The sequence below is a fragment of the Leptonotus elevatus genome, chromosome 9 (genome assembly GCF_054856555.1).
Source record: "Leptonotus elevatus isolate MCC_2025b chromosome 9, RoL_Lele_1.0, whole genome shotgun sequence".
Taxonomy (NCBI): domain Eukaryota; kingdom Metazoa; phylum Chordata; class Actinopteri; order Syngnathiformes; family Syngnathidae; genus Leptonotus; species Leptonotus elevatus.
The window spans coordinates 20,782,699-20,807,397 of record NC_141247.1 but is presented as its reverse complement, the minus strand read 5'-3'; the positions used below and the strand labels follow the sequence as shown (position 1 = coordinate 20,807,397).

General features: G+C 40.3%; 3 protein-coding genes across 7 annotated transcripts; all 3 read right to left on the bottom strand.

Annotated features, from left to right (window-relative positions):
- Positions 1-139: 139 nt before the first annotated feature.
- On the bottom strand, positions 140-2,099 carry LOC147168750 (uncharacterized). The gene is made up of 2 exons (XM_086084135.1): positions 1,896-2,099; positions 140-1,676 (listed from the first exon to the last, which is right to left on the bottom strand). Exon 2 carries the CDS (start codon positions 1,671-1,673, stop codon positions 996-998), a length of 678 nt encoding a protein of 225 aa, XP_085940261.1. The 5' UTR covers positions 1,674-1,676; positions 1,896-2,099; the 3' UTR covers positions 140-995.
- A 500-nt stretch (positions 2,100-2,599) lies between these two features.
- On the bottom strand, positions 2,600-4,860 carry atp5po (ATP synthase peripheral stalk subunit OSCP). Its single transcript, XM_086084911.1, has 7 exons — positions 4,802-4,860; positions 4,472-4,522; positions 4,271-4,381; positions 4,050-4,179; positions 3,782-3,894; positions 3,583-3,669; positions 2,600-2,868 (listed from the first exon to the last, which is right to left on the bottom strand). Exons 1-7 carry the CDS (start codon positions 4,826-4,828, stop codon positions 2,758-2,760), a joined length of 630 nt encoding a protein of 209 aa, XP_085941037.1. The 5' UTR covers positions 4,829-4,860; the 3' UTR covers positions 2,600-2,757.
- A 562-nt stretch (positions 4,861-5,422) lies between these two features.
- On the bottom strand, positions 5,423-17,918 carry LOC147168748 (UDP-N-acetylglucosamine--peptide N-acetylglucosaminyltransferase 110 kDa subunit). Of its 5 annotated transcripts, none has more exons than XM_086084373.1 (22): positions 17,526-17,918; positions 16,503-16,683; positions 15,952-16,195; positions 15,798-15,866; positions 12,568-12,684; positions 12,386-12,465; positions 12,048-12,243; positions 11,812-11,952; positions 11,637-11,737; positions 11,252-11,405; positions 11,063-11,164; positions 10,749-10,946; positions 10,384-10,542; positions 9,655-9,744; positions 9,400-9,525; positions 9,135-9,305; positions 8,936-9,052; positions 8,655-8,825; positions 8,242-8,394; positions 7,880-8,132; positions 6,439-6,562; positions 5,423-6,339 (listed from the first exon to the last, which is right to left on the bottom strand). In XM_086084373.1, exons 1-22 carry the CDS (start codon positions 17,560-17,562, stop codon positions 6,159-6,161), a joined length of 3,165 nt encoding a protein of 1,054 aa, XP_085940499.1. In that variant the 5' UTR covers positions 17,563-17,918; the 3' UTR covers positions 5,423-6,158. The 5 variants fall into 5 exon arrangements, with proteins under 5 accessions (XP_085940499.1, XP_085940500.1, XP_085940501.1 ...); XM_086084374.1 differs by having other exon boundaries at positions 10,767-10,946; positions 17,526-17,917; XM_086084375.1 differs by having other exon boundaries at positions 16,503-16,653; positions 17,526-17,917.
- Between the last annotated feature and the right edge of the window lie 6,781 nt (positions 17,919-24,699).

The following is a 24,699-nucleotide window of genomic DNA, read 5'->3' as shown; positions in this document are numbered from 1 at the left end:
CAAATGATTATAAATCTATCGTTAATTAATTAAACTGCTTGTTTAGTAATGTGCAATTTTACAGGTTAATTGTTTTATTTTGAGACGGGGGCCCTCTGGTGTAGACAGCCGGAATCACACCTTCGATTTGACAATAAGGCACTTCGCAAAACAATTTTATTTGTTTATTTGTTGTTTTTCCCAACAGAGTGCGACAACATGCTGTGGACCAGTAAGTAATATGGTTACAAGACATAGTGAAAGGTATGTGAGGGGGTGTTTAACACCTTCAGTCAGACAAACATGGTAACAATGGCATTCCCGACAACAACGACAACGTATTAAACCAAGTAGCCTCTGGTAGCTTAGTGATTCCCAACCTGTGTATCATTAGAAATAATCTAATTTCATTTGATTTGGTCCCCAAAAATATGTATGATGTCTCTTTGTTCAACCATCTATACAAGTGACATATAGTGACAGGCAGAACAATGTAATGCTTTTTGAACTAGATGGCAGAAGAAGGTACATGATCATCTATGAACCCCCTTTGGTGCCATTTTTGTTTTTCTGAATTTTGCTCCTCGTGTAAAATATGAGCCTTGGTTCAATAAAGGTTGGGAACACTTGTTTATGATATTGTGTATGCACCATAAACAACACTATTAACACTTGAGCCAGCTGTACAAAAAAAAAATCTGTATTTACAAGAAAACAAACATGAACATTTCAAAAAATTGGATCAACATTTACGTAAGCTCGGATGGCGGTGATGTGATTGGCTGTTTTGTCACAAAATACTTATATAGAAAATTGTACAAGATACTGGTCCTATATGTTCAAGGTGGGATCACATTACGACAAAAAAACACTTTTTTTACCACCAAAATGATAACATGCATGCTTCCCTGCCAAGTGCATCTTGATCTAAGGGAATTTGTTGATGTAGATGAGACTGTACATTGAAAAAGTCAGGAAAATGGGGACAAGTGTCTTTTTTTTCCTGCGCTCCAATGTTATGAACTGGTTTCATCCGGTTTAACGAGAGGCTCGCACAAGTTTCTCTTCTCCATCATGGCATAGGCAAGCAGCGGAAGATCACAGCCAGTGAAGTCTAGTTTGGTCGGAGTAAAGTCGAGTTTCTTGGGAGCGTCACATAGACCGCCACTTTGCTGCTCCTTGAGCCTCGCCGGGCTCTTGACGCTACCTGGGGGCCTGCCGGGGCTCACCTTATAGCCGGCTGCTTTGGTGGTGCCGAGGGGCCTCCCCGGACTGGTTTTAAAACCAGCAGCTCTTGTGGTCCCGGGTGGACGTCCAGTACTTGTGCGGTAACCCGCTAACTTAGTCGTCCCCAATGGTCTGCCTCTTCTCCCGGACTTCACTTTACCTGTATTTTTTTTGGTGCCATCGGGCACCGCAACCTCCCCGTTATTAACTGTCAGCGGCGGAAGCTGAAAGGCATTCTGGGTCTCCTGCGTCGGACCCGCCATCACTTTGTGCATGTTCTGTGGCAATGGGGCAAGGCCTGCGAATGACAGGTGCAAGCCAGAGTTTGTGGGGGAGCAGGGGTAGAACTTGTTAGATTGGAGGCTGCATAGGTCAAAACGGCTTGTCGGATGGCAGTCCTCTGCTGGTCCACTCATACAGAAGTCACTGCTGCCGCTGGTGCTGCTACAGGTCACTTGATGCATCATTTTCTGTTGGGAAAGAAAGCGGGAGGGGGGGGGGGGGGGCACAAAAATAACACAGCAACTCATGTTATAACACTCAAGAATACAAGCTCCTGGCTTCAGGTGGAATTTTAACGCTGCACACAACACGCTATTCTCGACTAGTCAATGACGCGTAGCATGCACGAAACGTAGCTTTCCTCATAGAAACGTTAGCCTACATTGGGTGGAAAAAAAAAACCTCACCTCAGTCTTGGGATAACACGCGTCAAAATGTTAATAACGTCTTGTTAACAACGGTCATGTCTGCAAAGTACGCCCAGGTGTCCGCAAATAAAAGCGAGCAAAGGCTTCGTCTTTTTTTTTTTTTGTAATCCTTCACACAGTAGGCGAGATGAGACAGGAAGCCATTTTCGCCTGAAAAAAAAAAAGAATCTATGTAGCAAGATGGAATAACCGCGCATGCGCACGGTTTTGTGATTTCGTACTTCCGGGAAGAACGGCACAACAGAATCAACTTTTAACAAATGAAAGCTTCCGTTTTTGGAAACGCGTTGTCACATTTCATACAACGCTAGACGCAGCTCACCGTGCTCAAAATTAAACGAGACAAAGAAAATGCGGTTCAGTACAATATGATGCTGTGTTTTCTAAACACTACAATGAGGACGGGGACAGGGACAAGGACACCCCCCCCCACACACACACACACTTTTGTTAATACATAGACAATATCCATCAAAACGCGGCATAATAAAAATTAACAAATAAAAAGCAAAAACAATAATTGACCCCAACAAGTTCAATAAATTATAATGAATACAATCGCTGGTAAAAAAAAATAAATAATAATAATAATAAATGACTTGATCACATAAAATTGTTTCTGCAAGATATGTCCCCAATCAGTCAGTGCACTTGAATTGATGAAAAAAATACACACACAAGTATATTATTGAGAGGTTTTATTAACATCCAAATGAATTTAAGTACAGACACAGGATTTCTGGAGCAACCTCAATGCTAGACATGTAGCGATTTACATTTATCAGCATTTGTCCACTCGATGGTCATTTCTAAAACAGATGCAAGATGAAGTCCACGGGACTTAGGATTCTCTCATGAGCTTGGTAAGTTTCTGAATCTTTGTCTTTGTGGACATGTCCACGTACTTGTCCCCGATACTGACGATCATGCCGCCCAGGATTGAAGGATCGGACTGGAAAGAGGAGAGCAAAAGTCACATACATTTTTATTACTGCTACCGCAGAATCCTAGTGGTACAATTTTAGATAATACAGAGTCACAATAACTATATTTGTCCTGAAATGGGGAATTTAAAATAAGTGCTATAAAAGGCAGATAACATTCACATCCATCCATTAGTAAGTAACGAATACAGTGGGTGGAGCCCTCCCCCACCACATATCCTTAGCTTGGCATTTGCAAATTCACAGATTTTTATTATTATTATTATTTAAAGGAAACTGTCCTCTGTCAGTCATAGATAAAGGCACCTATTTGTGATTTCCCGAAACTAGGCAAAAAAAAAAAAAGGTAATAGAAAAACAAATCTTGACAAAATACTGTCTAAAGTATGTATGATATTTATTAGATTGTGTAAACCCAGTCGGGCTGTGAGGTCTGCAGACTCGGGTCAATTAATGGAGCCCAGGTTTCAAGGCACACAAGGTGAAGCAGGTTTTAGCCGTTATGCTGCACACAAATGGAATAAGTTGCCATGCCAACATTAGTGATGTCAGCCCCAAGTATTAATGTTTTTTTACGGAAGTTTTGCCTACACACTCAATCAATTTGCACAGCTTCAGTCATTCTTCATCAAGATAGTCATCAGAATTGTTGACATATACATGTAGGTCCTGTACACTGTACTACAGACGAGACGGTAGGAGGGTTAGGGTTAAAATTGTACCTTGATTTTCAGCTTGATAGTTTCGCCCTTCTGAACAAATCCATTAAGTGTGACTTTCAGTTCAGCAAGATTAGCTGCGTCCAACGGCTGAAATGAATATATATTGATTGAGTGTATGCATGTTTAGCCAAAATACTCATAGATAATAATAATAATAATAATAACGAACAGGATAGGCAGGAGTTTTTGTGCAACCTACCTGAGCAGTGGTTACTGAGCAGATCACCTCTCCACGGTGCGCGCTCATCATCTTGCCGAAAGCAGTGATAACGTCGCCAGTTAGGGTCAGGCGGCCATTGTCAGACAGAACCTCTGCGGAAACCAAAAACAAATCAACACAAGTTCATCTTTAGCCAAAGCTAGCGAGACCCGCTTGCTACATTATGTAAACATACGCTGATTAAGCATTTCTCACCATTACTAGAATATTTATGATATTCAAAAATAAGCTTCAAGTGACAACTCACTGATGAGGTTCACTGTGATAGGGGAGACTTTTGCTTTTGCAAGGGCATCGTGGAAGGTCTTCTGCTTGAGGCTGCGCTTCACATGAGGGTTCATGACAATACTAGAAAGTTTGGGGTCCTTGATGAGGGCCTGTGTAGAAAAAAAAAGTAGCATTTGAGAAGATTAAATCAACTCTGCGTTCTTTCAAATCTGCTTGGGTTTACAAACCCTCTTTACTTACATTCACTTTACCCAGCTCCTGCTCCACTTGGTCCAGTTTTTTCTGCTTACTTGCAGCTGAGAACAGAGCAGTGGCATATCGACCTTCCACGCCATAAACCTGGATTGGTGGCTTGAGGGAAATTCAACATGAGATTAAAACACATTTGCAGTCTTATAGAAATGTACGGTCGGCGACGCTTCATGTTGCATCAATATTTACCCTGACCAGTCTGGCTGCAGGCCTAATGGCTGATGTGCTAAACTGGCGGGCCTGCACAAAGTGAATTGGGAAAATTCTAACATTAAATATATCAAGATCGTGAGCATATATCAACACATACAATACTAGTGTCCATTGTAGCTAATGGGTAGGCTAGCACTTTAGCAGTCATTCAAGTGCAAAGCCGCGTGTAATTATTCGTGACATTCAAACATCTACAGCGGATCTCCATTATGGTTATAGTGCGTTAAAATTACTTTTAAACACAGGAATATCGCGTTTGAACTATTGTAAAACTAATCAAATGTGTAAAATCATTGAACGTCTTACCTGCTGTCCTAGCATGAGTGCTGCCATTTTCTCCTCCAGCTGTCCAGACTGGAAGCAAACTGCGCATGTGCAATGGAAAGAAGACATGTCGTATCCATGGGATTTGTAGTCCTTGTACACGAGAGTGGCTACTTGGTCTACTTACATAGTTCAGTCGTAATAGATTTTAATCTAATGCTGAATCTCTTAATAGTGTCTATATTTTAAACTTCAAATTTGGGTGTTTATTGAAATTCTTGCCCCACAAGCTGTTCAGTTAAACACTCAGGCCAGGACTATTAATACCTTCCCTTTTTTTCCCTGCATTTTATCGTAGGTCAGTTTTTGTTAGGTGGGAATTTCTTGACCTTTCTACCAAGGAAATGTGACAGGTGGTCAACATTAAAATATATTTAGCAGATATGAGGGCTTAGTTAACTTTTTTTTTTTTTTTTTTAATTACAGCTACGTAATAAAGGTGGGGATGAAACTGCATTACAATTTATAAAAGGAAATTCACTGCAATTTTCCTTTTTCGCCCCACCGTCTAAGTTGCTTCATGTTTATTCTTCCATCCCTTCTTAGGTATAATACTACTCAGTTTATATACTATAGTCACGCAAAGAAAGGTTTCAAGAGCCATTTCTGTTTCAAATTGCCATCTTTATTTCCCCCCCTATTCAGAGCAAAGCATAACAGAGCATAAACAAACTCAAGACTTTACAAAAAAAAAACTGCTAAGAAAATACTTACCTAGGCTGTTCCTTCGGTGTGATTTAAAACAAGATCAATCGGCTCTTTCAGCTATACCGCAATTTTGAACTTCATCCAAATGGCCATTTATGTTAGTAAGCAGTGTAACAACATCAAAATGAAACTATAGATTTCAGATTTGGTGAGGAGAGGATGTCATATTACCCACAGGAACTGGAGATAATCTGCAATCTAAAATGAAACACTTAAAGCTGAAAAGAATTTCCATGGTGCGACATTTTCATACAAAAAAACAAACAAAACATCATGGCTCCTTTTATAAATAGAACAACTATAAGGGTCGGATATTTGTGCCACAAACTTCACTTAGTCCTCCTGTACATCCACACACACACACGCGCCAACAGAAGAGTACTTCTACTGATCCGAGTAGTTAAGTGTTCAGTGGTCACTCAATAGTCTCATGCTTTCCTTTTCTGTAGTCTCGGACACAATCACATGATACAAAAAGTGAATGGGGCGAGGGAGGAGATAAACGTGTGTGTGCGGCACAAACATTCACAGCAGAGGGCTGTGAGTAAACCATTCAAACGAGATTGCTTAAAGATGGCGGGGGCGGGAAACACTGTGGTATTTTGTGAGAAGTTGTGGGAGGGCTTCCAGTTCAAGCACTGTCGCCGGTTTCTACTGTGTGCACTTGAAACATGTGTTCCGGCTTGTTGCCCTTGCTGTGGTGCTCCCACATCTGCAGGTAGAGCCTCTCCAGGTCCATCGTGTACTGCTTGGTGTTGAAGAGAGGACTACAGATGCGCTGCTTCCAAACACGTGCCCTGATCATCTTCAGGCTGGCGAGAGGAAAAAGAAAGGGATCAATCAGCCACAAGTTTGACATAAAAAAAAAATTAAAAAAAAATCAATAAGTAAATAAATAAATTTCTTCCTACAATTCCATGTCAGAGCCCAGTTTGACTGCAATGTCCTCGTAGTCCTGTCGACTATGGGCAATGAGTTCCGGACAGCCAAGGCAGCTGAGTTGTGAAGCAGCCACTCGTGAGGCAAGCGTTTCACCTTTACAAAAGGATGTTATTGGTAACAATTAGTCAATTGAAATTGTTTATACACTCTTAAAGGGGAAGTCAACCCCCCCAATTGTTTTTGACAATAATAAGTTCTATGCAGCTCCACTAGTCTAAATATGGTATTCTGGTTAAAATTGTGTTAGTGGACTATGAGTTAAGCAGCAAAATCCAGCCGTTTTTAACCATTTCAGGGGGCGGCCATTTTGCCACTTGCTGTCAACTGAAGACATCAATGTTGCTCAGGTAATAACCAATCACAGCGCAGCTTCACAAAATAGGTGAGCTCTGATTGGTTTTTGCTTCATAACTCATTCCAAAAATATACTCATTCAATCCCAAAAATGTATAAATAAGTTTTTAATACTTTGTCCTTCACTCCCAAAAATATTTATACATTTTATGTTTTTTATGCTCGAGCATACAGAAGGCTTTGATGCAGCTTCTGAACTGAAGAGATCGCTTAAGGCAACACTAAGACATTTTCAGTTTACGTTGATTATGGCGACGCCATATGGACGAGAGGTAATTTTATGCCTGAAGGATGAGGACAAACGCATTTTTTCATTTTTATTTTTTAAATCTCACCCCAGCGAGTGAAATACGGGCAAATTTTGGTCCTTGACTGTCCTTTCATCCGGGGTAACTTTTGACTTTTGCCATAAAGCAGTCAGCACATTTGTAGTTTTTTTGGGTGGCAGTGTTCCTATCCTCCTCCTCAAAGTTGCTTAGTGCCAGTAAACATGATAGAGCAGACCTCCTCAGGCCATGGCAAAGGTACCATTCAAATAGTTTTAAGTTAAAGTTTCATCAGAAGAGTTATGAAAATATTTTATTAAAGGATGAAAAGTTCCTTAATGCTACTTTTAAAGCAATGGTAGTGATTACAATAAACGGCCAGCAGGTGGCAGCAAAGTATGAGATCAGCCAGGGCCATGTTGCAAAAAGCTCTTTATCCCAGTGTTTTCCACAGATTTGTGAATAATGATGAAACTTAGCTACATTTGAATGCTAATCGTTGCAAAACGGAAACAGATAAAATATACTTTTTTCCTGATGAAAGAAGAAACGTTCTTTGGGTACGTTCCATGTTTTTATAGCAATAGAACACAGTATTCTGTGGGCCTGGCAAAATTCAGTAAAACAGCCAGGAGCAAAGGGGGTTGCTTCAATGAATGAGTTAATCAGAATGTCATATTTAGACTAGTGAGGTCACATATAAGCTATTATTGTCAAGAAATGTTTAAGGTTGACTTCCACTTCAATAAGAAACAGTGTGTGTTTTGCTCTGAAATAACCAAAACCTCACCTGGCATCGTGACCATGGGTGTTCCAGCCCACAGAACATCCATGCCTGTGGTGTGACCGTTGCACAGGGGCGTGTCTATGCACACGTCAGCCAGCTGGCCCCTCCTAACATGTTCTTCTTTGGGGGCCACTGGCGAGAAAATGATGCGAGAAGCGGGGAGGCCCATGTTCAGAGCGTACTGCTGGATGTTGGGCTCACCCACAGCGGGGAACCGAAGGAGCCACAAGACACTGTTCTGTACACGTTTGAGGATCTGGAGGAAAGAGGCGTTGCAAAACACAAGCTTAAAATAAATATTTTCCTTTCAGCTTTTCCCTTCACTTGGTATTAATGTTATAGTGTAGAGGGAGCTCTAGACTTACATTGGCCCACATTTGAAGGGTTGGGGGGTCAATTTTGTAGAGCTGGTTAAAATTGCAGTAAACAATGGAGTCCTCTGGAAGACCATACTGGGAGCGGGTTGTCACAACAATTGTGCGCGGCACCTCCTCCCCTGTGGCAGCTTTATTGTTGATCTGAAAAGAGGGTGAACATAATTTTTAAGAACATTACTGGGCTCCTGTACATCATCACAGAGAAAGTAATTTGCGAACATTCAATCTGGTAGTGAGGATTTTTTTTAAAGAAAAACTGAAATAGGAATGTCTCCAAATGTAGTTTCTTGTAACCGAATAGTCAAACAAACTTAACACACTTCTAATTGGGTGCAGGGCTTCCGCTTGAATGTCCATTTGCACTGGTTCGATAGAAATGATTAGCTTATTCTAATGTATACCTGAGTGGTGGCAAGGCCATTGCTGACGGTGAAGCTGTTGATGGTGACCTGTATTTGGCCTTGGTTGATCATATTGATGATCGCTTCAGCAGCCGTGTTCATGGGGATCACAGGCATTGACAACGCTCCATTTGTGTCTGCAGCAGGTTCCTGATTGTTGTCACATTTCATCTGGCCAACACAAAAGTTTGAGTTGCAGGGGCTACAAATCTTTTGGACTAGTGCTCCACTTCCAAAACTAGTCACATCACTTTTCTTCCACCTTCGAAAATGGAATCTACCTTGATCACTTTGACATCTGGCAGACTGTCCAAGAAGGCCTTCAGATCAATACCATTGAGAATGATGCGATTGTCAAAGATGTGGCCATTTGATTTGAAGTCAATCACTGCCTTTTTCTGTGGGTACAAAATCTTGGTTAAAAAGAGCATTAAGCCAAAGTCTAAAAAAATAATGACAGCGCATGGAGGCAGGACAAACCTTGAGATGAGGAAACATGTTGGCATGATCTCCAATGAAAAAGGTATGTGGCATGTAGGCAACCTTCTCAGAATATTGCTCGACTACTTCCCCAGGCGATGTCTCCTTGTCGGTGATGATGTAGTCCATGAAGGGAGCACCGCTGGTTCCAGGGTAACCTAGCCACATAGACTAATGCGGGCGAGAAAACCAAATGACTTTTATTTAAAAATAAAATAAAATAAACAAGCCAAACAGGATTCATTCTTTGAGACGTTGACCTTACCTGAATAGGTGCAGGGCGAAGGGCAAACAGCTCATTTCTGGCCCCTTTGGTGTAACCATTCATGTTGACCAGAATGTGGACCCCATCCTGGTGAATGCGATCAGCCGCCTTGCCGTTACAAGGAATCTACAAGTAGAAATAACAGTATCAGTACAAATCCTTAAAGAGAATGTTTTCTTTCTTTTTTTTTTTTAAACATCAATTAAACACGGCTATTTGTAGCTATGACCATCATTAGGAAAAATAGTAAGTTACCTGTGAAAGGTCTGTGAAATTATGAGCCTCTGCTATCACTTTCACTCTGAAGTTCGTACTGTCGTCAGGGCTCAGTGCGTAGCAAAACACCTTGGGGAGTGAAAGGGAAAATTAACATAATTAACTCATTTGCTCCCAAAAATTCCATTTGAAATGTTTTAAGTGTCCCAAAGACATATTTATGCGTTTATGTTTTTTTTTTTATAGGCTAGAGCATACAGAAGGCTTTGATGCAGCCTCTGAACTGAAGAGAACGGGTGAAGCAATGGTAGTAATTACAAAAACGGCCAGCAGGTGGCAGCAGAGTATATACGATATCAACCAGGGCCATGTTGCAAATAAGCTGGTTTCCCCACAGTTCTAAATAGATTTGTGAATAACGAAACTTCGCTATATTCTAATGCCAATTGCTGCAAAACTGAAACTGATAGAAATATACTTTTATTTTCTGATGAAAGAAGACTCTAAACCTTCTTTTGGTGGGTCCATGTTTTTATAGCAATAGAACACAATATTCTGTGAGCCTTGCAAAATCAGTCAAAACCCAGTAAAACAGCCAGGAGCAAAAGGGGTTGCTTCAGCGAAAATGGCTGGGAATGAATGAGTTAAGATAAATTATCATCAAATTATGATGATATAACTTATCAAAAATAAATTATCAAATTATAATGACCTAACATTTGCAGCTTCTTTTTATAACTGATCAAGTTAGCGTTTACAGTGACTCACTTCAAATTTCTCAGAATTGTGCATCCCAGGAATGGACTGCATCAAGTGGGAAGTCGGGTGGTTGCCAAAGTCTGAGCTGACGTAACCGACACGCAGACGTCCACCACTGGCCGTCAGATCTTTTGGGTGCTCGTAGGCAGGTTTGTGCAACGCGTTGATCTGTTCAATAAGCAAATGTGTAGAAATGGCAGTCAGAGGATGTCATTTTAGAAGCTACATTAGAAAGTTGCATAGTGGACTTTGCTACATAAATGTAAAAACAATGTTGATCTAGTGTAAACCTCAATATCTGCAACCCAGTGGCACCAGTCACTTCCACCAAGACCCACCAATCCAATCCCATCAACAAGTCAAATGTTACTTGCTTTGAACAGACTGTGTACCTTGTCCAGGCAAAGGTTTCCATGGCGCTCGGCAATGGCCTTGCGAAAGCCGTGAGACAGTGGGTACAACATACTGTGGTGGGGGTGCACCGATGGTAAGCGGTTCTTGTCCAGCTGGTCAGCGACAATGCTCACTAGTTTTTTCATCCGCTCATCGTAATCCGTCCAATCGCACACAATCTAAAAACATAGGCAGAAATACCCCAAGTTAAAATACTGTCATAAAGCATAGTAAAACAATCCCGATTAGTGATTATGTAAATGTTAAGGATACAATATAAACAAACGCCACCAACCTGCAAGCAATGTGCCAGGTTACAGTAAGCGTCAGGGAAATCCGGCTTGAGTTTCAAGGCGGTGCGGTATGATGAAATGGCCTCTGGGATGTTTCCAGAATCCTAACAAACCAACACCACCAAAAAGTTGAATATATTATTATAATACTCAAGGTGCTACAGTCCAAATGAAAGTCTAATAACGCATACTTTGTGAATTGAAGCCAAATTGCTGTGAGCGTCGGCGAAAGCAGGATTGATCTGGATGGCGCGGGTGTAGCACTGGAGTGCTCCTTGCACATCTTGCATTTCCTTCAGCGTGTTGCCCATGTTTGAGTAGGCGTCCGCAAATGTGGGGCTAATTCTGCAAATCACACACAAAGCGTTAACACCTTCTGTGAACAGCATAATTACTGTACATAAGTACAGTTAATGTGTGACCTGGTATCATGTTCTCCCGCACCAGATTAAGTCAAAACCGTATATAATAAGAGGCAAATTATCATTAAAAACATACTTTGATTATCACATACAACACATTCAGGTACAGCATGACAACCAGTCATATTTTGTATATTAGTACATGACTACAAACCTAATGGCTTCCTTGTAGTGCATGAGGGCCTCCTGGAGTTTCCCCTGCTGTTGCAGGACACTGGCCAGGTTGGAGTGAGCTGCAGCAAATTCTGGGAACACCTGGAAACATGTCGTTTGTTGTAGTCATTTTAATGGTCCTGTTGAACTGACATTTTACAATCACCAAGTCGTACCTCTAGCGCTTTCCTGTAAAGTTGAACTGCGTCCTCAATGTTGCCCTGTTCACGTTTGATATTAGCCAAGTTGTTGAGGGAGTCCGCATGCGTCGGGCACAAACGCAAAGCTGTGTTGTAGCACTCTTCCGCCTCAGACACCTGGGAAGATATTGGCAGAGTTTGTCAATGACGGGATAGAGCCTCCAAACTTTGGGTCAATTACACAATTCGGTGCTCCCGAGCAAATGCCTTACATTGCCTTTCTCCTTCAGTGCATTTGCCAAATTGCAGTAGGCATCTGGAAAGTGAGGCTGAAGCTCAATCGCTCGGCGGTATGTGTCGATAGCCAGGTCAATGAGGCCTTGCTCATAATAGACACAAGCCAGGTTTCCATGAACAACCGCATGGTTGGGACTTAGACTCAAGGCTCTCAAATATCCCGCCACAGCTCTGGAAACACAACATATCCTTCAGACTCACATTTAAACAAGGCTGAATTGTGCACAACTGTGTTGAGTGTCTTCAAACTAACATTATTATTGAGGCTCGATAAAGAATACATACAAAAATGTCAAAACTTGAGATGACTGACCTGTCAAAGATTCGAGCTTCCTTCAAAACGTTTCCTAAATTGATGTAGGCATCAAGGAAATTTGGGTCCAGTGTCACTGCCTTAAACATTGACACACAAGTACACATATAAATGGGATTAACAAAAAATATTTATACATTTGTAACGATCAGATCCAGGTATTTGAAAATAAAGCAACATACCTTTTCAAAATGGTGTATGGCCAACCATATCTCCCCCTGGGCATTGAAAACACAGCCGAGGTTGCTCCAAGCCACTGCAAAGTTGGGCTGAGTCTCAATGGCTTTCAGGTAGCAAGCCTTGAGTTCCCAATGGAAAAAGCAACAGGAACGGAAGAGAATAGAAAGAAAGGGGGGGAGTAGTACAGAGAGAGGAGGACAAGGGATTGTAAAATAAAATAAAATAAAGGTTGAGAATAAAAGCAAGAAAAAAACAAAAAAAGGGCAGAGAAAGAAAAATTAGTGACTCATCTCCGTCAAAACAAAAAGTGAGTCTACAGCATGGGCTCGCGTGCGCGTAGGTCTGCTGCGCTAAGCTGCATTGCTTTTTCCTACACTGCGCAGATCCAACCGACACCTACACATCGGCCCCCATCGCGCAGTTATGGCCACCATTTGAAAAGCTTCGTGGCAAAATTAACATCCATCTTACACTGCCCTTCAAACCACTCATGATAAGCTACCACCCAAAGCCGTCTTACCATGACCTCTTACAACCTGCGATGGTGAACCGATTGTGCAGGTGATGGTCCCTGAAATGCGTGCGCGACAAAATCCCGCCGGCGCGCGGGGTTCGCCATTTGCCACCACCACAATGCGCCACGCTTGCGCAGCCTCGCTCCTGGCAGAGGCCTTCGCTTTGCCTGGTGCTACAGCAACAGACCGACACCCCCTGGCAGAGGACCTGCCGCACCAGACTGGCACACACAGCCACCGTCTCTTTGGATAATTGCTACTGAGGAGCCCCGGTTATGACGCATCATTTGAGAATCTTTTCAAAATCAGCAGGGACTGTTGAGGGCAAACTTGCACATCACCAAACTTTATAGAGATATTGGGGCATTTTGGTGCGAGGCTGGTTTTAGGGGTAGAGAGGTCTGCAACCAAGAGGCAATAGGGATTGGGCAAGGGGTCGCATGCTGGCGCGCTGTGCCTTTTTAGTTGCCAGGAGGGCATCGCTGCGCAGCCCCTGCGCTACTGTAGACTCACGGCGCAGTATCGGCATCATCAGAGCGCTGCAATTCAATAAAGAAGGGAAAAATAAAACAAAACTGGAAAAATAATCAAGAGTTATGTAAGAGTTAGAGCGTTCTTACTTGTTTTTCACTATTACGGCTTCCAAGTTTCTTTACACTAATATAGAATTCAGAAATTAGTATAAGCATGTCTTAAAAATGCTTACTATCATTTCTTTTGCTACTTTTTCCCATTTGCTCTTCAAGAGATGCCACAGGAGAGGAGCTCAAGCGTGAAGTGAGTTTTTTTGTTTTTGTTTTGTTTATTCTTTTGTTGGCTGTTACAAACCCGTTACCATATTTTTGGACTTTGTCAGAGTGGTGGCCGCGGCTGGCTGGAAGAAGAGAAGACTGAGGCTGCCCCTAGTGTTCCTTTCCGCCGGGCACCTACGCAGGAATAGTGTCACCCACCTGAAACCTTCTATACAACAATTTCAGTTGAGGAAAAACCAAGAGAGACAAAATCAGAAACAACATTGTTAGTAAATTTGATAAACAATGCATTTGTCTTTCAATATGGAAATGTAGCAGGTTCTTCCAAAACACAACCAACATAACAGACTATATTTAGTATCCATTCATGCAAAAGATGTTTAGTCTAAAAGAAAACCCAAAACATGTTCTGGGGTAGTGGTGGGGGGAAGAAAGGCTTTTGTGTGTTGGTCGGTTCAAGATCTATTATTTTTAAGAATTTAATTCAGTTGTTGCTACAGGAGGGCAGTTACTGGCTTGATCTTAAACATAATGAACTGATCCCATTGCTTTTGGGGAAATTGCATATCTGAAGCAAGATGGAAAAAGAATGAATCATCGATTTTCTGCCTTTTAGCATTTTCAGGAAATATGCCTGCTCTCTTGAATCCTGGCCAATAGGGTAGGGAGAAAAGTCTGTGGTTTATTTGGATCTAGAAGCCTCCACAGCTCTGAAATGAAGAAGTCATCGCTGTTGCTGCGCACGCCTGTCCTTTTCGAACCGCATCTGACGCAGGTGGTGGAGTACATTTTGTGAGCTGTCTGCCGGACACCAATGGAAGGCACCACTGAAGGGTACCTGCGTTTACACTTTTACAACTAAATGGTAGGCTATTTAATGGTGTTTTGATATGGCATAGTGGGACAAAGTTAACTGAAAACAAGACTGGGTGCATGAAGAGCACTGTTGAAGAGCTTTACAGGACTTTTGGGAGATGAGTGAAAGGTCAGGAAGAGAGCTCTAGGCGCGTACACTCCACCAAACCTTAGCAAGCGCGCGGGGGGTGGAGTGACAGAGCAGAGGAGCTTGACACTCCCTGATACTCCATCCCCACTCCTTGAACCCCCCCAATCTAGCATAAAATAAGAGGGCCTGTAACCACTGGGACAACTGCACACCTCCAGATTTGACCCGACCCAGGGAGCCCCATGTAATCGGAGAATAATTTAAGTGGCAAATACAAGCCGAAAAGTTCTCAGTGTGAATGGGAGGGGAGGAAACGAGTGTAACGTCCATTAACTGGAGATAATACTGGAGTACAGTGACGCGGTTACAAACCATCTCATCTTTAGCACTGCAAATATAAACTACTTTATCAGTTCATATATTCTTCACAGACCGAGCCAGCATTTTCCCCCCACAGTCAACTATCAAATACATGGGAAAAAATTATTATGTCAAGTGTTTGACTTAAGAGAGCCTTTCTTCCTAAAGGAGGGGAAAGGGGAGGGTGACCTCTAGTCAAAGGTCAAGGTAAACAAAAGGGATTAGGACAAATGGTAATATATGGGGTTGAAGGGAAATAAGTCTTCAATACTGGGGAAAACTTTATATATATAAAAAAATATATATATATTCTCAAAAGCTTTATTTTATGGAAAATGTGTTATCATAAAAAAATAACCAAAAGTATATATATTTTTAGGTTTACTCACATGGGCTTTAGGCAATTTATGGCCCAAAACTCCAAAGTTTTTTAACAAGTACGCAACACGCACTTCTACAGTGAGAAGGGGGGGAAAAAAATGTTTTCTGATATATACTAGGAAAAATGTGGTAAACATGAGGGGCTCTAGTTGTTAAAAAAAAAAAAAAAAGTCAGTGGAGTAAGGATGGCTTTTAGTAGGAGGGGCAACACAAAAAAAACAACACACAGAAAAACAACCAAAACACCACATTTCAAACGCCAGACCAGGATGACATACCTTGGCCTCTTCCAAGCGCCCAAGCGCTTTAAGCAAGTTGCCCAAGTCACTGCGCACACAGTAAAGATCCTGCAAAACAGAAACAAATCACGTCAATATTTTGCAAACAACTGTGGTGGCTTGATCCGAGTTGATTACGCAACATTAGACTTACAGGGTTATACTGTAATGCAGACACGTAAGCCTGCACCGCTCCTTCCATGTCCCCTGCAGCGACCAGAGCAGCCGCCAAATTAATGTATCCGTCGATGAAGTCTGGCTTCAGTCGCAGAGCATGGCGGTAATGTTCGATGGCCTCCTGCAGTTGTCCCCGTTCCTTGTACACGTTCCCCAGGTTGGAGTACGCCTCGGCCAGCATTGGGTTCTGTTTGATGGCCAGCGTGCTGAAATGAGCTGACCTGTTTTGGGTCAGAAACGGTACAGATGGGTCAAAGTCGGCAAGTGAACAAATTCTTGTTTCCTGAATGGAAAAACAACACACACAAAAACAGATGACGCATCCGGCAGTATATAACAACATCAACCTCCAATAAGTAAGAATAATTTCATTAGGAAACCTGCAAAGAAAGATCTTAGCCACTGCCTCAACTGCTAGGAGACATTTAATTCACGAGCAAGCAAAACCCAGAAAATGGTTCTTTGATGACAGAGGAAATCGTGACTGACAACCCTGTTACTTTGGACCCTTGAGGCTGGCCACCTCACCTGTCAAGCCTTCGGCACTGGAAGTGAATGGAGGACAGGAGCAGCAGCACGCCTGTGTTATCAGGCTCCTGGCGCCACAGCTGCATGCAGTGGCGCTCGGCTGCCTCAAAGTCCCCCGACTGATATTCCCGATGTGCCAGCTCGGCCAACCCTTGGAAGGAAAGAATACGTTTTGTCGGTTCTGGAGCACCAACACAGCCCAAGGAGCGGAGGGGAGGGGGAAAACAAGACATTAGATGTGATGGATGGAAAATGGCAGACAAATGAAAAATAAATCACAAATAATGGTAACATATTATATAGTCAATAAAACGCAAGATATAAAGGCGGTGGTTGTCCTTGAACGGTAAATTAATAATTAGTTCACTACAAATAAGATTAAAAAAAAAAGCACTTAAAACAACCTCTTAAATTGGCCATTCATTCAAGAGGGGCCTTTTTCCATGCATGAATAACGGCTTTAACAAAGCACTGAAAGAAGACAGCTCGATAATGATTTGACTTAAAATGTGCATGCTGCCTATAAAACATGCTGCCGCTTTAATTTAACATGACAAAAAAACATGCATGGGGTGAAAAACAAATAAGGGAGGGTGACAGCATATCATCAATTTATATTCAGAGAGGCTTAGCAGTTAGTTAGCATCAATGCTAAAGTATTGCTTTTTACACTAATCCTGCATATGACATTGAGGTAATAGAGGAATTGAGACCCATTAAAACCTGCAGAAAAAGGACATAAGAGACAAAATAATTTCATGTGACAAACGAGTATTACACAATCAATCTAGTTTCTAACAATTACAGGGTTTTCTATTTAAAACGCCATAGCATGACTAACAACTGAGGGAAGCAGCAGCCTAATATTACGTAATGGCCAACCTACGACCAATCTGATACATGACGCAGACCAAAATCTTCACATTTTACACCATTCCCATTCCCATCAACGTGTAAAATGATGGACAGTTTCTCTTTTCTTTACATTACTTGCGCCATTTTAGATTTCAAAACGAAACCAACCTGTGCTGTCGGCCACGTTACCCACGGAGCTCGCCATCTCCTCGGTCTTCGACTCTTGCACGGTGGACGTCAATGTGTCAGCCGGCAGGTTTCCAATTTAAGAAGAAAAATGTGCGACCGTGCAGTCGTCTTTGTCGACCAACGAGCAGCAACGCACGTTGCCAGCCAAACACGCACGTTGCCAGCCAAACGGCGTTACCTTCAATTTTCCTCACGCCACGCGCTGCTACGTGAACGTTGTACTTAGCACCTGGTTGAAAATTTGCTAGCCAATTCGAACCGATACACGTTAAGTGTTCTGAGTGACATTAATGTGTTTTTAAAAGCTAAAGCTAGCTGTAGCTTCGTGACAATGCACTCATCGGAGAAGAAAATGGCGAAGTGGGTGTAACCAAATTTTGGGCAGAAAGTAGTTCCGCATCTTGTCAATTCGATGCAAAAAGCGGGGAAAAAATACAATAATACTGTATTTGTGTAACATTTATTAATAACATGTAATATTATTATTTTACTTATCAACTAATCACAAGTCTAACGTGCTTCTCACTAATAAAAATAATAAAAGACCGATAACGAACTATAGGCGTAACTATACATTGGCGCAGTAACGATGAGGACAGCCACAGTGCCTGTAAAATCGATGCGCAAGGTGATCACGTGACAGTCTAAAATAAGAACTGTGCAGATACTCTCAGATGATAACTATTAATTGCATACTCACGATAATGCATGTACAATTATAACTTTTCAATGTCAATCTAGACAAATAATACACAGTTGTAAGTGTATTAATAATAATAATATTATTATTATATCATACTGAGGATATATTGTATTCTTGTTAATTTACTTATCGCCTCTAACTACAACCGTAGTTACATTATTAAACTAACAATTCTACAAAATGATGTACTACGTATTAGGAAACATTGTTTTGATTAGTAGTTTCGAATAGAATTACTCTCTAAAGCAGTCATTCTCAACTGTTGTCACCCTGGGACCAACGTTTTGCTGTCACTAAATTGCAAAACAATAAAGAAAATATATTTCCTATATATTTTAAACATACACAGTAACGGTGTTCTTTAAAGTATTATACAAATCATGTGAACCTGCAAAAGGAAGTAGCAGGTCAACTGTTATATCATGTGTAAAATAAAATGTGTACATGTGGTTTTTATTACCCTGGAATTATTTCGGTTATTATAAATGCATTTATTGCAAATATGAATAGGCTTATATGAAAATGTGTCACCTTTTCCACTGGTATTTCATTTGATATTGTATTGTTAATTTAAATTTTATTCTCCTCCTGTCACCACGCACTATAGAGGTTATTACCAGTGTAGTGGGCTGGGAAAGACATTTAAATTCCAGTCTTGTACATGTTGTGTGGACGTTTGTCCGTGTTGTTCATCTTGAAACGAATGGAGAGAAAAAAAAGGTAAATAACTGCATGTAAGCTGTTACATTGAAATGAAGTACATCATTGTGGTCAACAGGGGGCAACCTCTGTAAACTAATTGAAAGAAACACTTCCGAGACCTTTGAATGCGTTGCAGATATGTACTCCTCGCCTTACGACGAGGTTCCTTCCTTACGACGAGTACGAATTCGTACTTAAGTCGGAAGTAAATACTCGTTTGAAAAACACCTCTAGATCTTAAATGTAAAACAGTAAGTATGGCGATAATTGAGAGTGCCGCATGAGCCATAAACCAACCACCGCTCAAAAGACTTCATTGTGCACCGCTCATGACCTCAAAATTGTTGCAATTACAGTAAATATTTACACGAATCAAACTTTAGGCCATAAATATAAAACATGACACACAGTACAAATAAATGAGAGTGCCTTCTTCTGAAGACAAATATATATATTTGTCATTTTAAGCTTTAAACAGACATCGGTACAATCCTAAACAAATAATCCATTGTACAATGTATGTTTATTTGATCTGTACTTTACACAACAGGGGGGGGGGGGGGGGGGGTTGTGGCGTCATGCACGGCTACTCACAAAAAGTTAAAGATTGTTTTTGGGTGATATTTAGGATGGACGTATTATGCACTACAGGTGAACTTAATTTGACCTTCTCTAAACGTTTCGCTGTACGTCAAATTGTTCAATATGTCAGAACTTTTTGCACAACTTGCTGTTCTCAAACAAGGAGTTGACTCACAACAACAAGTGCTTGCTCCATGAATGGACCAATAACTGGTTAAACAAGAATGATATGTAAACAGTTTTTTTCCATTCTGCATCTTGACACCATGAAATCAAAAATAAACTTAGTACCTCACTATTGCGAGGCTTCAAACCGGAGACTGGAAGAGTCACAGAAAAGCATAGAAGTGGACATCCTTCGGAATTTTCATGGATTAAACACTTGTTGTGAATCATGTTAATCCAATTTGAAAAATTATATTTGTCATAGAGTAAAAAGTACTGGAACAGTCAGACATTGGCATTTGACCCATGCAGTCATTAGCATAGCACACTTCCTTGTATATTTTGCTTTCCATACCCCATTTTCACATATTGTTCCCCAGTGGGAAAGTAGCTGACATCATTGCTCCCGTTGGATTTGCTGTGTGTGCTCAAAGCATGCAAAGGATTCAGTTTGTGTACTTTTTCCACACTTTCCTCTCCTTTGCTCTCATCCTTCGCACTGCTTCGCGGTCACCCGATGATGTCATGTGCACTGTATGTGGCGATTGCATCTGACGTGCTTTATCTTTGTGCAAGCCGCAGCCCGGCATTTATGGGGCGAGCACATCTTCTCTCGCACATCTAAAGGGTCGATGACAGCTCTCCGCAACAAAACCCCGCTTTCTTTCACACGGGCTATTTTTGGACGCACGTGAGAGCAGGAGGTTCAGTAGCTCGCTGGTCATTTTTAACTCATTCACTGCCATTGACGGCTATAGACGTCAAAAATTAATTTGAACTATTTCTATTAGTTTAACATTTTTTTCCACTTTTGTTCACAAGAGTATGAAAACCTAGAAAAAATTACATTTAGAACAGATATAAAATTTGTGATTAATCATGAGTTAATTAGTAAAGTCATGCGATTAATTACGGAAAAAATTAATTGTCTGACGCCCCTAATTTTTAATAATCTTTTCTTCTTTTAATTTTTTTTTGTAATTTTATTTAAATTTTTTGTTTTTAATAATATTTTCTTTTAAAAGAAAGAAAATAAAAAAGAAAATATTATTAAAAATGAGAGGTGTCAGGCAATTACAATTTAAAATCATAATTAATCGCATGACTTCACTAGTTAACTCACAATTAATCACACATTTTATATCTGTTCTAAATGTACAATAAATAAAATCTAGGTTTTTATACTCTGAACAAAAATGGGGGGGGGACGTTAAACCAATAGAAATAGTTCAAATGAATTTTTGACGTCTATAGCCGTCAATGGCAGTGAATGAGTTAAAGTGGTTGTGCCATAATTCACAGCATTAATGGGCTGAAGATGTCAAGAGCTTAATTGCTGCTTTTCAATAGGTGGCCTTAATTTCAACCCATTGGAGAAAATCCAATACAGCATGATGACCCACATTACAGTATTTAAGACTGCTTTCATTGATATGTGAAAACATTTGATTTGAAAGGGTTGAGGGAGTTCATTCGTTAGATACACTATATAGACACACAACTTCTGTTCACCAAATTATCTTGATTTCCACAGATGCTTTTAATCCACATATTCATGATTGGTGAACCTTCAAGAAAATCTAACACGAAACAAAATTGTTCTTTAACGAAGATGGATATTAAAATTTGCTGGAAAATACATCCGTTCGTTTATCATACTAGTGAAGGGGTCAGCAGCTTTTCCTGTCAAAAGAACCAGTTTAGGCCGAATAAATGACAAAAAAAATGGTCTGGAGCCACAAAATATTTAAATATTGCTATGAAGTGTTAGTTTTAGCCTCATGTGCTTAAGACCCAAAAGCTAATTAGAGCTGCACCATAACAAAAGTTTAAAAAATAAAGTCTTTAGTCTTTTATTTTGTGTGTGTGTAATTTTTCATCCTTTGTTTAAAAACTTATATTTTTTTAGTCTTTTTTGCCTTTCTTTCAAATTTCTGACATTTTTGTCAATTTTTTGGACGTATGGTCATTTTCTGCCCCTCTTCCTTTTTGGGGGAATTCAATGGCTATTTTTTGGACAGTTCTTCTGCCTTTTTGCTAGCAATTTTCTAACATTTTGGGCAACGTTATGGTAATTTTTGGGGATTTCTTCTTTTGTTTTTGACATTTTATAGTTACCTTTCGAAAGTTATCTTTAATGTCTTTTTAAAATTGAAATTGCCATAAAAAAAAGTCAGAAAATTTATTAATATACATTTCTGACCTTTTTGGGGGGGCAATTTCAAAGAATTTCAAGTAATTTTCTGCCTTTGTTTTGTTTTTGGACATTTTTGGTTACTTTTCTGTATTTAAAAAAAAAAAATTCTGACATTCTTGGCAATTTCATGGACATTTTATATTATTTTTCTGCTTTTCTCCTCCATTTTTTGATATTTTATGGTCACTTTTTGGACATTTTTAGGTAATTTTTAAAAACTTCATATTTTTCTGACAATTAAAACATTTGGACTCTGACATTTTTGGGAATTTATTTAATTCATTTTTATCTAAAGCATTACTTCATTTGAATATTTTATCGAAAAATACACATAAATATGTAAAAAAACATTATTTTGTAATTTAAAAAATATATATCCACAGGGAACCACAGGAGAGGGAGCCACATGCGGCTCCAGAGCCGCAGGTTGCAGACCACTGTACTAGTGCTTATCATGTTCAGGGACTGGAGCCTATCCAATATACAGATACAATAAAATAAAAATGCTTGAAAGCAAAGCCTTTTTTTGTTTCATTTCCATTTCAGTACATGCAGTTCACCAATTTTGGCCTTTGGTCAAGACTGACAAATGCTTACAAAAAGTGCAAAAAAGCAGCGATAATAGATGTCTCCCAGACATGTTAATCATTTGTAGCGGTTCAATTCATGTTCCGGGCCTTTATTTAAACCATTTGTCAGCTGCAGACTGATGTTTATGGCTGCACATTTTGTCCTTAGAAATCGTGCTGGAATCAAGTCGTGTTTGTACAAACTATGCACCCCTGTAAACAGCTTGATTCTTTGAAGTTTGGTAAAAAAATATATATAAAAAAATAAATACAGATCTGTGTTGAAATTTGTGGCGCTTTCCTTCCTGGTATGTGTTATAAAAGCAAAAATAAATAAATCATTTAAATATGCTTTCTTCTATCTGTGGCGCTTGCATGTATACTACTGGTCAGCATTCCATCACATCATGACTTCCTGACCCGAGTCAATCCTTTCTCTTCTCCCTCTTTAGGACCAAGTTACACTCATGGTGACAGCAGCTGCTGTTAGCCTCTGCTCTCAATTACACCCAATGATTGACATGATTTTTCAACCCTGCTCCTTTCACTCTTAGAATGTCTTCCAGCTATGACAGATGTCTAACTTGTCTAACTTTGCCTGTTCGCCACTTCCGGCTCCTGGAAAGCAGTGCGTCATAGACACACAACACACCCTGTTTTGGAATAATATCCTAACCACAGATGTGCTTACTTACGACATGGTAACCCACAGGGTTCTAATGGAAACGGCGGCCTCCCTCAAGGGGGTTAAGATTATATCTACCATGTAAAATATTTTCCTCAGGTAGAAAAGTCTACTTATCCCCGCTTTGCCAGATCTCATTTAGATCCACCTGAGGGAGCATCAGATGGCGTCCAATCCCAGAGACGGTCTGTCTGGGGTGGGGAGGGATTAAAGTAGACCCCCCCCCCCCCCAGGCTAGCTGGAGTATTGGAGGGGCTATTGTATGCCTTTGTGGGGGTACGTTGTACAGTCCTCAACACACGAGAAGAACCAGTTATTTTAGATTTTTGCTTGCTTCTGCTGTTTCATGAACTTGTAGCTCTACTATTCAACCTTGTTTTGTTCTATTGCACAAGTGTAGACTTGCTTTATGAAGCATATGGTCATGGGCAGTTTATTCCTTGCCTTATATTTGTGTTTTTATTGTGTTTTAGATGATCTTTTATTTGCAGCCCAAATTCCATTTTATTTTTTCATTTGTCATGCAAAGAATATGATGTTTACAGCAGCAAATAATGACTCATACACCAGCCAATTTTGTTCTTTTAATTGTTTAATTTTAAATTGGTAGTAGTGTATTTTGGAGCAAAGAAATGGCACAATGGCACAGGAGAAAATGACAAGAGTATAAAAAAATGCAGCTGTCAGAATGTGTGACTTTGGGTTATAAATTAATCGGGCTTTCAAAGTAAGGTTTCAGATGGGAGTTTGGCTTCCATGCACAGTCCCGATTTTTTTTTTTTTTACAGCCGTCACAAAATTGCATTGAAAAATTCAGCTATCAGAATATGTGACTTTGGGTTTCAAATGAATCAGGCTTTAGGGTTTCAGATGAAAGTTTGGCTTCTGTGCACAGTCACGATTTTTTTTTTCAGCCGTCACAAAATTGCATTGAAAAATTCAGCTGTCAGAATATGTGACTGTGAGTTTCAAATGAATCAGGCTTTAGGGTTTCAGATGAAAGTTTGGCTTCTGTGCACAGTCATGATTCTTTTTTACAGCTGTCACAAAATTGCATTGAAAAATTCAGCTGTCAAAATGTGTGTTAAAGCAGTCAGGGTTCCAAAGTAAGGTCTCAATGTAGGGTTTGCCTTTCATGCAGCGTCATCATTTATTACAGTTGTCACAAAATTGAGTAGAAAAATTCAGCTGTCAGAATGTGTAACTTTGGGTTTTTAACAGTCCATGGTTCCAAAGTGAGGTTTTAACGTAGGGTTTGCCTTCCACGCAGTGTCCCAATCTTTTCTAATTGTCCCAAAATTGAGTTGAAAAATTCAGCTATCAAAGGAGTCATAGTTTCAAAGTTGAGAGTTAACAATTGTCATCAAATTGAGTTGAAAAATTCATCTGTCAGGATGTGTGACTTGGTTTTAAAGCATTTAAGGGTTTCAAAATAAGGTTTCAACGAAGTTTGGCCTCCAGGCAGGGACCCAACTATTAAATATATATTTGAAGATATAAAAGAAAATGGCAGATATTTGTTGCTGATATCGTTTATACAAACAATTAAC